Below are 13368 nucleotides of genomic sequence, written 5' to 3'. Positions count from 1 at the left end.
GGATCGAACTGAAATTGGGAAAAAATGAACTTACGGCACAATTTGACTAAATGAAGAGATCGATTGGTAGGCCTTAAGGAATGGCCAGTTTAGTAACGGTAGGGTGGGTTGGTAAAAATTGTATAGGGTAATGGTTTTCAAGCTGTGCTTAGCGATTCCCAAAATCATCGTGTCCTTGTAGTAGTAGGGTTTCATAAAAATAATAATCGATTAATATGCTTACTGAGTAAAAGAACAACTTATATGCTAGTAACAATAGCGGGAAAGTAAGTATTGTTACTATGGCAGAGTCGTGATTGTAGTCGAATTTTTCTACGTGTGTCATATGTTTTTATCAATAATGATCATATTGAAGGTTAGTTTTCTAGAGTACAGTTACATTTGATTGTTATTTGTTACATAACGTAATGTTTCAAATGTATCATTCAGCTGTAAAGACAGAAATAGACAGAAATGCAGGAAGTCTGCCAATAATTACGTATTTGAATAACTTACGGGAATGTAGCCGGACGATGTCGCTGACAAAAGCTGACATTTCACAGCAGCACATCCCGATCTTTTCAGGGCAACACTGAAGAAAGTGAGCGCCGTGCAAGCGAAGTTAAACATCTGAACACTGTCTACGCCGGGAGACACTACGGTCACACAACAATTACTTGAATTTCGGTTTTAACTGCTTTGTTGGACGTGAGGAATGACAACAGAGATTTATTTGTTTCAAAATGCTAGCTACTAAAAGCATGATTTCTAATAAAACTAAACAACATCTGGAATCAAAACATGACAATTTCGTAAACAAGCAATTGGAACACTTTCTCACACGTTTACTTAATTGACAGAACAAATCAGAACTTCCACTGGACGAGCTTCATTTCCGATGAAGGTTCTTCTTTTATCTTAAAAAGTTCCTTACCTACACCACAGCGGAAGATAAAATTTCATCCTTCACAGAGAAGTTTCTGATGTAGACGTGAAAAAGCTGGATTGTAAAGTCTTATGTTACTTTTCTCCTGATCGGTACACGGTTTTAGAAAATACTGAGCTTCAGATGAGTGCAGAAATGAAGTTTCTGCTTGTGGATAATTTAAATGAACTCAGTTATCACTTTACGAAGTGCTTTCTTGAACAAGAAGGTGAAAACATATAGATTAAAGAGCCTTTCAGTATATAATTTCCTTTATCACTTATCACTGGGGAGCAAGAGCAATTTAGTAAAATTTCTTCAGACTCCACATTGAAATCTCAGTTCGTTTCCTCATCGCTGCTTATGTTTTCGCGACTGGTGTAGCGGAAGTATCCACAAGTAGGTAACAAGGTCCTACGATTTTGATAGTTGTCTCAGCATTGTCAGTCATCAAGACGAAATGAAGATTGTTAACGAATGTGGATGAAGAGAGGCAAGTGGCTGTACATATTCTTGTATCGAGATTTAAAGAACAGATGATTAAAATGTTCAAATGTGTGTGAAATCTTATTTGACTTAACTGCTAAGGTCATCAGTCCCTAAGCTTACACACTACTTAATCTAAATTATCCTAAGGACAAACACACACACCCATGCCCGAGGGAGGACTCGAACTGAAGATGAAGTAGCACTGTCATTCTTCCAGTTGATTTCGTTCCAGGAATAAGGTGTAATAACATTAAAAGGTGACTAAACTGTGTTATTTAAACAGTAAAAAAAAAAAACAAGTAACTCCTGGTACTATTTTTTTTACGAAATTTAACTTTTTTAACCTTTTGAATCAAATCTGTACGATGAGCCACGGGTGTTTACGTTCAGGACAAGGGGGTCCCGCACTCAAATCTCAAAACCACTGATATAGGGGGTGTAGACACCTGCACACTTAACTGCATGAAACTGATGTACGTTGGAATAGCTATTTAGTGATCAAGTGGCTTCCACAAAATTGAATAGCATGGAGAGCTGTATGAAATCAGTCTTCAGACTGAAGACCACAACAACAATAATTGAGCAGTTTTCTGTCGATATTTAAACATACTGAGGTCGCGTTTCTTGGCAACGGCTGCATCGGTGTCACGCTATATGGCAGCGTGGTCGTGCGGCAAGTCTTTAAAGCGCGGTATTCGGATCGGCTCATGGTCTTGTTACCTCCACCGAATGTAACAGCTTTTCAGTTTTGTTGGACAGCTGTGGAACTGTTCGCACGTGGAGCTCATACCATAACGTTGGCACAGTGTTACATTGGTCGGAAGTTCCGTGGCAACATTTGTAGTAGATTCTCGCAGAGTCAGTACAGGCGAAGTGGATTTCGGGTTTTGTTTGGCGTTTAAGCTGAGCACTGACAAGAAACTGTTATGTCTGCTGGCCCAGTAGATTCTCCGTCCAGATTAGGAGTTGTGTATGAGCTGTCGAATGTGCTACCTGTTTACCTAAAGGTCAGCAGGCGCATCGGACATGGCTAGTGTCATGCGGTAATTTGTCTGGATTTTGCCGTACACCATGTTGATTTTCACTGGAGCACAAAAGGGTAACCTAAATGAATAAATGGTTAGCTTTACTAGTTGATACACAAACATTTGTTCACCTTTGGTATTAGCGTACGTTCTAGAACGTTGCATTCTTTATTGTGAGTGGTACACTGTGTGGTCTGATGGTTCCCCAATCTTTCTGCGTTTTGTTATGAGAAAGTTAATTTAATCTTTTAATGCTTGATATTTTGTCCAAGTATTGGTAAAACCTAGCTAATGAAGTCACAGTTAAGAGAAGAACTTCATTCAATGGAGCAGTGATTTACGATCTGTTTTAGCTCCGTTACTTAGTTTTCCTGTCACATTACCCAGGAAAAGGTTCCTCCTCCTTTTAGAGTGTAAACAATGTAACTGATTATTTCACTTTAGACATATGTTATAACTGTTTCGTATGGGTGCTTTAGGTAACTGAAGAGAGAGAGATCCATTCTGTATCGTAATTAATCTCTTTGAGGCAGGTCACGCTTTTTTGGGAGATTATTTTTGAAACTGTTCTGAGACGTTTCACTCCACAAAGGAAGTATGTCTAATTTTGTGTTTAAACTGTAAACTCCTTAAAGAAAAAAGTGTTGTTTCCGTTGGTGGCCTTTATTGTTGTTTTCCAGTTTTCCAAATTCAACACTTTCATTGTAATTTCTTTAGCAGTGACTTAAGATACAGGCACTGGTGACGATCTTGTAGCTGGGATGAATTTATGAAATTTATTCGCAAACGCGAAATCTTTCTGACGTTGGCGGCGTTATGTGCAGTATGAAGATATTACTTGTTGGTGACACATGGAAATTTTAACGAATCTCAACTCCCAACAGGATTTCCCGTTTGTCACGGCCGGTTGCCTTTACCACTTTGGCGATTCACGAATGCTTCCAGCACCAACCCAAACTTCATATGGGATACGGTCTACGACTCCGTCGTTCGTCGCTTAACTGACACTCCCGCAACCGTGTTTCAGGCGGAGAAACGTATCCAGTGTTAGTACAACGTTGTCATTTAGCCTATTAAGTCTAACACCTGTTTTTAACAATGTCTCATGAAACAGTCATTGGTCACGATCTTGCAACTGTACTAAATTTATGAATTTTATTCGCAATTCGGGAATCTTTCTGACATTAGTCGCATAAGGTATGAAGACAGTATCTATTGGTGATACATAAAAATATTTCTCCTTGAAGCCCTCTGGCGTGAATTCAAGTAAATCAGTGATGGGGCCATAGGCAGTACGACACACGGAAGTTTGCCTCAGCCCTACAAGCGTGCTGTAATGAGCGAAGTGGTTAAGGTAGAACCGGCCACAGCGTGTCAGACTCTACTTGTGCAAGGTGTGCGGGCGACGGGCAGACCAAGGGCCACACTGTTTCTGCTTTGATCGGCCCTTCTCGGGAGTATCCGGAAGAGCACAACGATTCGCTCAGTATTATTCTGCGAAATTTTTCGGTCAGCAGTACGCTCTTCAGTTTGGAAGAATCGTGGTGTCGTCAGCGCAATGTACCCTCCCTTATTTTTTTCGTCATATGGAGGAAGTACACTGGTACAGTGGCTGTTTGCACAAAAAAGGCAGTCTAGTGACGCATCGTGACAGGTCTTTAAAACTGAATGGAAAAGACAAAATAGAGGGAAGAGAATTCTGAGTTTGCATCGGGTATTGTAGATTTCCTATAAAGCGATATTAGGATAGCACGCAGAAAAGAATGTGAAGGTTTAGTTGGCAATAGAAGAGCAAAACATCAGAGCGGTCGACAGGTTCTATTCAATGTTCTGCACATCAAGAAGCACTCTGTGCTAAAGTTGTAGTCATAGAGCAAATGAAGAAAGTGATGGTACGAATAGTACTATTTCTGAAGTCGCACATATTATTCCGATGTCAGTTGCAACCGTTAAATGTGTTCTAGCTCCGGAACCATTTAGAACAGAGCAGTTGAAGTTTTTTGTTCCCGTCAAAGCTAGTACCTTTCTTTCTGACACACCTTGTATGTTGAAGAATTAGAGACAGTGTACTGTAATCGAGTTTCTAACCACTGAAACAGTTCGTTCACACAAGGAGCACCTTCTCTTTCAGCAGGACAATGCCAGACCACAAACGAGCGCTGCAGCATCTACAACAATCCGACGTCTGGGTTCATTGTCACTGATCATCCTCCACGCAGACCTGATTTAACCTCATCCAAATTTTATCTGCCTCCAAAACTTAAGGAACACCTTTGGGGTCTTCAACTTGATAATGATGAAGCTGTGCAAACAGAGGTGAGGTTGTTGCTCCGTCAACAATGTCGAACATTCTACTGTCAGAGACCGAGCGAGGTGGAGCAGTGGTTAGACACTGTACTCGCATTCGGGAGGACGACGGTTCAATCCCGCGTCCGACCATCCTGATTTAGGTTTTCCGTGATTTCCGTAAATCGCTCCAGGCCAATGCCGGGATGGATCTTTTCTAAGGGCACGGCCGACTTCCTTCCCCGTCCTTCCTTAATCCGATGAGACCGATGACCTCGCTGTCTGTTCTCCTTCCCCAAACAACCCAAGCACCCTCTACTGTCACGGTATCCACAAACTGGTCTCTCGTTGGGAGAAATGTGTTCGTGGCCACGATGACAATATTGACAAATAAATATGTAGATTAAAAAAATGCAGAGATGAAGAATCAAACGCACAATGCTAATAAAGTTTATTTTATTCAAAGAGCTTTAAGACTTTTCACAAAAACATTCAGAGACGTCATTTCGTGTATTCACTTTTGATTTTGTGATTTAAAACTCGCTATCGTTTAGCTTATGAAGGAAAAACGTTGGCGGGAACGAAAATTGCGATTGCTGACCTCGCAAGTTAAGTGGACTCGACTGCACACTACACACACAAAGGTAAAGCAGGGTGAGGAACAATGTCTTTTTGATTTTGTGGGGATTCATTTAAGATTGAAATAGCGTTATAGAAGGGTCACATTGTACACAGTTCGGTTTCCCAAGCTTACTGGCGGTAAGGAAAACTGGAGGTTTGAAGAATTCATTGTGACCTCGAAAGAATTACAAGATCAGTTTCCTAACCGTTCTGAGGAGACTGCAAACTTAAGATCTGTTTTCTGGAGCATGTGCCGTCTTGTTGAAAGGATGCTTGTGCATATACAGAAATAAGTGACCGACCTGCAAGAGCGGGCCGAAGTGGCCGTGCGGTTAAAGGCGCTGCAGTCTGGAACTGCAAGACCGCTACGATCGCAGGTTCGAATCCTGCCTCGGGCATGGATGTTTGTGATGTCCTTAGGTTAGTTAGGTTTAACTAGTTCTAAGTTCTAGGGGACTAATGACCTCAGCAGTTGAGTCCCATATTGCTCAGAGCCATTTGAACCATTCGACCTCCAAGTTAATTTTCTTTTCAAAGAGAAATTCTTTTAAAGTTAAAGGTGAATAGGACGTCTAGAATGCTTTTCCTCAGGTATATTTTCCATGTTAATGTAATAAAGATGCAAAAGCGCTATAATATTTCGGCCAACAAGTTTGTGTGTCAGGTCACTCTCTCGAATACAATACTGAAGAAGTCACGTTTACGTGGAAACCTAAGTGCTGAAATCTGTGAAATTGTCTGCGTCTGTCTGTACGACGAGAGTTTCTACTGGCTAAAAATTGTGTGTCGTCACGGCGCCAGAAATAAATAATAAAAAATATTTGTTTTGTTTCTTATCTTTGTTGTTGAGAAATGCGAATTATAAAACCAACTGGTACGCAGTGCGACTGCATTGCTATTTAAATGCAGCGCGTTCGCAGTTTCCCCCTCCTCACGCTCAGACAGCGTGGCGTGGCGGTGAGGGAAGTGTGCCAGCGAGGCTAAGCCAAGTCCAGGCCTACGACTCACATTCTTGACCACCTCTGTGTTAAGCCGAGAATTCGAGACATCTGCGAAATGCGGATTCGAGTCCCTGACTGATACAAATTTGTATGTGTCAGCAATAGGTAACATATCATACAAAATGTATCTAATGTCAGAAACATCCCACAATTCCGAATAAAGTATTTCATGAAATAAAACTATGGAAAAAATGTACATGTTTATTTCACGGTACATTCCACTAATGAACTGAGTGAACTATCCTGCGATAGGTGAATCGTCTAGCAGTGGAGTTTGAACTGAAGATCAGAATGACCTTGACGTTTCTACGCTCTTTCGTTACTGGATTTTATTTAAACATAAAGGTACTGTAAACGGTGAATTTACTTTCAAAATATTTTCTTAAGAATTTTCTTTATTTACTAACGATTCATCAAGAACATTAACACATTTAATAACACCATGTGAGCATGGAAGTAGTTGCCAGTGGGTAACTGATGAAAACAAATTAAATTTCTTTCAACAAATGGAAATTTTAATAATACAAGCCCTTTTTTTAAACAGATTTAGAACTATAATCAGAAAGCACCCACAAAATATCAAGTTACAATTTTATTCAGAGGCAGAAAGAACAAATATTGACAGTATGAGCTTTCGGGCTGAGAACCTTGGCGCTGCCTTTTGACACCGCTCACAACAACCTCTGAAAGACTACACTGGTGCAATCTGCAACACACCAGATTGCTTTAAACTAAACATTCTAACAACTCACACAAGCACATAAACTATGCACCCTGTAGGAGGGATGGAAATAGTACAAAATACTAACATTATAGAAATTAACTTGCCACCGAAGATGCAACTTGACTTTATATAAAAAAAACCTCTCACAGTGGAAGGGTGGCAACTTTATATACTACAGTGACCATTTAAATAAAACCCCATGAAGTGCAGTCTTACATAAAATATACAAACATGCTCTACATTACACATATACCACCTCTCAAGATGATAGGCAAAATAAAAACATATTTCAGGAATTCGGCCGTTACACTTCAAGCAATAAATTCGTTAAAACCGAATCCTATAAATATGACAGAGGCAGCTATTAACGTACGGCAGACCGACAGACAGGCAGACAGACACTAACTGCCCAAATGCGGACGAGAGACAGACGAGCAAGCTGGGGACGAGAGACTGACAAAGAAAACAAATAGAATTTAACAAGTAAATGAAACAACATATCAGCAATCACTTAACTTCTAATAAACTGCGAATTCTGGCGAAGACCTGGCGCAGCACACCCAAAACGCTCTCCCAAACCGTCCGCTGCCAGCCACTTCAACAGAAGCAGGAATTTGCGCCGATCTCCCGTCTCACGGTGTGGCCGCTCGCACCAGCCAGACCGTTGTCGTGGGTTGGCTCCTGTTACTCTCGTGTCGGCCGCGAAGCCACTACCACCCACTATACAGCGCCACTGGACTGGCGTGGCGACCTCACATGCGTCGACGCTCAAGACAGACAAGTCATCTTGTGCCCAGTGCGCGACCGACCAACGGATCGATCCAACCGCCAGTGAGCATTGCCTGAACAAACTCGAGCGGACTGGTGGCCTAACACATACTAGCCCTCCGGAAGACAGACAGACACTGACTGCCCCACACTGACCCGGCTAACCAACTACCCAGACTCGCCGCCTAGCGAGCTCGTAGCGCCCCTTAAATGCACGTGAACAGGTAACCTATCCCCTTTCCCACCAGAGGGAGACACCAAAGCAGCTATTGCCACAGCGGCACCACCGCCAGAAACGGAGGCGACTGCTTCACACTACACGCAGCGGCGCGCTCTTCAAAACAGCAATTTTTACCACGGCTCGTACTGGATGTGAAAGAGCGCACGCTGCGCTCTGCTGTGGAATGCGGTGGTGCGGTTACTCACCGGAGTCGCAGTGCGTGTTGCCGCGCGGGAGACAGGCGGCGGCGTGCAGCGTCCAGCCGGGAGCGCAGGCCAGGCAGGCGGTGGCGCTGCAGTGTAGGCAACCCGGCGGACAGGCGGCGCACTCGCGGCGGCGGGCGTCGGGCCGCTGACCCGCGGGACACGCCTCGCGGCACTTGCCGCCGGAGAACAGCAGCCCGCGCCGGCACGTCACGCACTGCGCCGCGCCCGCGCCGCCGCGGCACGACTCGCACGTCGCGTGGCAAGGCGAGCACCTGCCGACACAGGACCACGTTCACCACCACCACTACGTTGGCTACACGGAAAGTTAATTCAGCCGTATTACAAAAATGGATATACACCGGGTATCAAACTTGTAGGTCACATTGAAGCAGATGATACTTGGTCTACTTCAGGTAGGGAACTGCAGCACACACCACGTAACAAAAAGAAATGGTTCAAATGGCTCTGAGCACTATGGGACTTAACAGACTTAACATATATGGTCATCAGTCCCCTAGAACTTAGAACTACTTAAACAGAACTAAATTAAGGACATCAAACACATCCATGCCCGAGACAGGATTCGAACCTGTGACCGTAGCAGTCTCGCGGTTCCGGACTGAGCGCCTAGAACCGCTAGACCATCGCGGCCGGCACCACGTAACAACAGCATAACTCATAGTAATAGATTATTACTGGTTTTCGGGGACGACATGTTACCGCCTCATAGATTAAATACATGTCTTCCAACTCTTGTGAAGAGTAACGTTCCACCTTCGATTACATGTGCACAGTAACACACCTCACCATTGACGTACATTATGCGATCAAAAGTATCCGGACACCTGGCTGAAAATGACTTACAAGTACGTGGCGCCCTCCGTCGGTAATGCTGTAATTCAGTATGGTGTTGGCCCACCCTTAGCCTTGAGGACAGCTTCCACTTTTTCAGGCATACGTTCAATCAGGTGCTGGAAGTTTTCTTCGAGAATGGCAGCCCATTAGCCGACCGGAGTGGCCGAGTGGTTCTAGGCGCTACAGTCTGGAACCGAGCGACCGCTACGGTCACAGGTTCGAATCCTGCCTCGGGCATGGATGTGTTTGATGTCCTTGGGTTGGTTAGGTTTAAGTAGTTCTAAGTTCTAGGGGACTGATGACCTTAGAAGTTAAGTCCCATAGTGCTCAGAGCCATTTGAACCATTTTTTTCGCAGCCCATTCTTCACGCAGTGCTGCACTGAGGAGAGATATCAATGTAGGTTGGCGTGGCCTGGCTCGAAGTCGGCATTCAAAAACATCCCAAAGGTATTCTATTGGATTCAGGTCAGGACTATGTGCTGGCCAGTCCATTACAGGAATGGTATTGTCGTGTAACCACTCCGCAACAGGCCGTGCATTATGATCAGGTGCTCGATCGTGTTGAAAGATGCAGTCGCAATCTCCAAATGTCTCTTCAACAGTGGGAAGCAAGAAGTTGCTTAAAACATCAATGTAGACCTGTGCTGTGATAGTGCCACGCAAAACAACAAGGGGTGGAAAACCCCTCCATGAAAAACATGACCACAACGTAACACCACCACCTCCGAATTTTACTGTTGGCACTACACACGTTGGCAGATGATGTTCACCGAGCGTTCGCCATACGCACACCCTGCCATCGGATCGCCACATTGTGTACCGTGATTCGTCACTCCACACAACGTTTTTCCAATGTTGATTCCTCCAATTTTTGCGCTCCTTACACCAAAGCGAGGTGCCGTTTGGCTTTTATCTGCGTGATGTCTGGCTTTATTAGAAGCCGCTCGACCATGAAAAACAGGTTTTCTCACCTCCCGCCTAACTGTCATAGTACTTGCAGTGGATCCTGATGCAGTTTGGAATTCCTGTGTGATGGTCTGGATAGATGTCTGCCTATTACACATTAGGACTCTCTCCAACTGTCGGCGGTCTCTGTCAGTCAACCGACGAGGTCAGCCTGTATGTTTTTGTGCTTTACGTGTCCTTTCACGTATTCAGTTCACTATCACATCGGAAACAGTGAACCTAGATGTGTTTAGTAGTAAGGAAATCTCCAGTACAGACGTATGACTCATGTGACACCTAGTCACCTCACCATGTTCGAAGTCTTGTGAGTTCCGCAGAGCGAACCATTCTGTTCTCTCACGATGGGTAATAACTATTGAGGTCGCTGATATGGAGTACCTGGCAGAAGGGGGCAGCACAATGCACCTATTATGAAAAACTTATGTTTGTGAGTGGTTCCGGATACTTTTGATCACATGGTGTATCAGAAGCTCTCTGAAGCAATGGAGTGATGGGGTTTGCTTGTGCCACAGGTCATTGTGTCAGTGCGATGCATGCAGTCATCACGCAACTTACGTGTTGTGAGCGAAGTTGTGTACGGTTTGTCCCTTTGGTGGTCAGATATATACACTGTTTATCATCCGATGCCTGTTCTAGTGTACAACAGACACGAGGGATCTTTGCGAGAACATTGTAGAAATTCGTGCGCCACTGCCACACATGCATTGAGGCTGTCGGTCCTCAGTTTAAACGGTCACTAGGATCTATTGTTGTTGTTAGGTGTACACTGTGTATGTCCATACTATAATACATAAATATCCAGTTCCGATCTTTGATTCCCTATCTCAATGTAAAGGGTTGTAGACCCGTTACCATCCATTTCAATTTGACCAAATGGTTGCACACACCCTGCATGTATGTCACACATTTCCTCCTAAATCACTTGACCGATTTCGACACAACTGGGTTCACATATAAATTACTGTCCGTAAATCATCGCTGTTGGGGTAAAAACTACACATCTAATAAAGAAGTGAAAGTGTGAGTGAAATAGAAGTATAGGGCTCGACACGTGATTACCCACGGTTTATTCATCGAGTGTTTGACAACAATAGCAGTTAGTGACTTTCAAAAAACTTTTGCACATAATTTCAAATGTTACGAAAATTTTTCTGTTTACAACCCCCAATATAATGAAAGTGTTGTATCCGCGGACCCAACCGAATAGCACGTGCGCCCTGCCGTCACATCGCTTGCCACAGTTTCCCGTCGCGACCGCCGGCGGCGCATGGCGTTGCCGTCGTTAGTTGTCTGGTTAGCAAGCACGCTGTGTGATTCAGTATTGTATAACGATTTAGGCCACGAATCAGGAATATTCTTTGGACACTAATTGGAACTGTATCTACGGTACACTCTTCGCTGTCAATAAAGCTAAGTAACTGTTTTATACTAGCTGGCGCTTATTTGTCACTAATCGTTTTCCTGTCACCAGATTTTAGTCACAACCTGGTCACGTCCTACTCTATATCCAAATTGTGGTTGCCACGCCCGGACAGCCATAAAATAAAGGATGAAAGTTTATCGGTTACAACATTCTCGTTGTTCATGCGGTAAAACAGCCGCATTCGACTTTACGATTTAATTTGTTACTTCTTTACAGCTACTTGTATTCGCGATACATTTTGCAGACAGTATTTACATAAACCTCTGAATGTACCTGCAGAATGACATATGATATCAAGAACGCTGTAGGTGAAAACTGGGCGAAATGCATGACGTTGAAATCTATTGCTTCATTGCTACTAAATCTATTCTAAATGCATCTTAGTCAGTGACCACATATGCCACTAAATGTACCTATAAAATTGTGTTTTTTGTACGACGCACAATTCTGTTCATAATACGTCATAAATATTGAGCTTCGTGAAAAGCAAACTGCTCAGCGAAATTCGTTGCAGATACAGGTGAAATATGTTTATAAATTTGTGAGAAATATGTGAAGGATACATGAAATAGTAGAGGAAGACAAAGATTGATATATAACCAGCACATATTTAAGGACTTAGGTTGCCAGTGCTACTCTGAGGAGAAGATGTTGGCACAGAAGAGATATTCTTGATGGGCCGCACCGAACCAGTCACAAGACTAATGACTAAAAAAAAGTGAAATTCATGTGTGTTTGTATTGCGTACTGAACCTGGGACCTAAAAACGACATAGATGCTTTGTTCCCGCCGTAGCACTCAGTGGTTCACAACTCCACAACCGACTGAAGTAGTCCACTCACCCCACCGCCACCCCACACCGAACCCAGCGTTACTGTGCGGCTCAGGCACCCCCATCCCCCTCCTCTCTGCCCCAGGGAACGTCTCATACCAGGCCAGTGTAACACTAAAAGTTAGCGAGGTAGAGTAATTATTGTCTACGCGTTCATGGAGACAGCGTTTGCGCAGTAATCGCCAACATAGTGTAACTGAGGCGGAATAAGCGTAACCACCCCGCATTGACCAAGGCAGGTTGAAGATGGCCTTAGAAACCATCCACAAGCTGGCCGGCACACCGGACCTCGAAACTCATCTGCCGGGCGGATTCGTGCCGGGCACCGTCAGACCTTCCCGCTCGGGAAGCAGTGTGTTACACCGCGCTTCTAGCACGGCGGGCTGAAATATATGTGACACTACTCAACTCTAGCAGAATTGTAGTTTAAAAGCTCTTCCTAAAGTCTACGATCGACTTCAACCAATTATTACTATCTGGAGAGAAATATCGTGGAGATAAGAATTGACAGCCTGATACTGGGGTGGGAGTGATAACTGGGTGACATAATGAAAAAGTGGGCAGGAGGAGACGTCTGGAGAGGCAGAACGAGTAGATGGACGCTGTTAAGAGGGAGAAGCAAGTGAACAGGGAGAGGAGGAGGAGAAGACAGACAAAGAAATGGAACAGGATAATATTGACAGTGAGAGGAAAGTGAACAGGATAGACAAAGATAGGAGGAGAAGTAAACAAACAGAGAGCCGGGGTAATCAAGAAATCGACAAAAGAGGGAAGGCGAGATACTCAGAGAGCGGGAGGAGGAAAATGCTTTAGAGGGGGTTGGGAGATGAACGTAGAGCGGAGGAAAGAAGATAGAAAAAGAAATGTATTCATGTCTCACTACAAAGGGCTATTAGTGCAATGTGTCGAAGTCGGTGCGGAGCTTTCGCTTCTAAACTACTAGAAAATGGGCCTTATTGAGCAGTGTCCTTATGTATATCCAGAGAGTTCTCGATGCCACCAACCCTACTATTACCAAGGGTATATAAGCCATAATTTTACATTACC

At 43.9% G+C, this 13368-nt stretch overlaps 1 protein-coding gene across 1 annotated transcript in view; it reads right to left on the bottom strand.

Moving 5' to 3' along the window:
- LOC126095496 (furin-like protease 2) overlaps positions 1–13368 on the bottom strand; it is a 707292-nt gene that overhangs the window by 121296 nt on the left and 572628 nt on the right. Inside the window, exons 15-16 of the mRNA XM_049910285.1 lie at positions 8241–8516; positions 3284–3287 (exon numbers count right to left, since the gene is read on the bottom strand). Of these exons, the coding sequence (XP_049766242.1) occupies positions 3284–3287; positions 8241–8516 (280 nt within the window). The remainder of the gene's footprint in view (positions 1–3283; positions 3288–8240; positions 8517–13368) is intronic.

Source organism: Schistocerca cancellata, chromosome 8 (genome assembly GCF_023864275.1).
Source record: "Schistocerca cancellata isolate TAMUIC-IGC-003103 chromosome 8, iqSchCanc2.1, whole genome shotgun sequence".
Taxonomy (NCBI): Eukaryota; Metazoa; Arthropoda; class Insecta; order Orthoptera; family Acrididae; genus Schistocerca; species Schistocerca cancellata.
The sequence above is the reverse complement of the archived record's forward strand: the minus strand, read 5'-3'. Positions and strand labels throughout refer to the sequence as shown.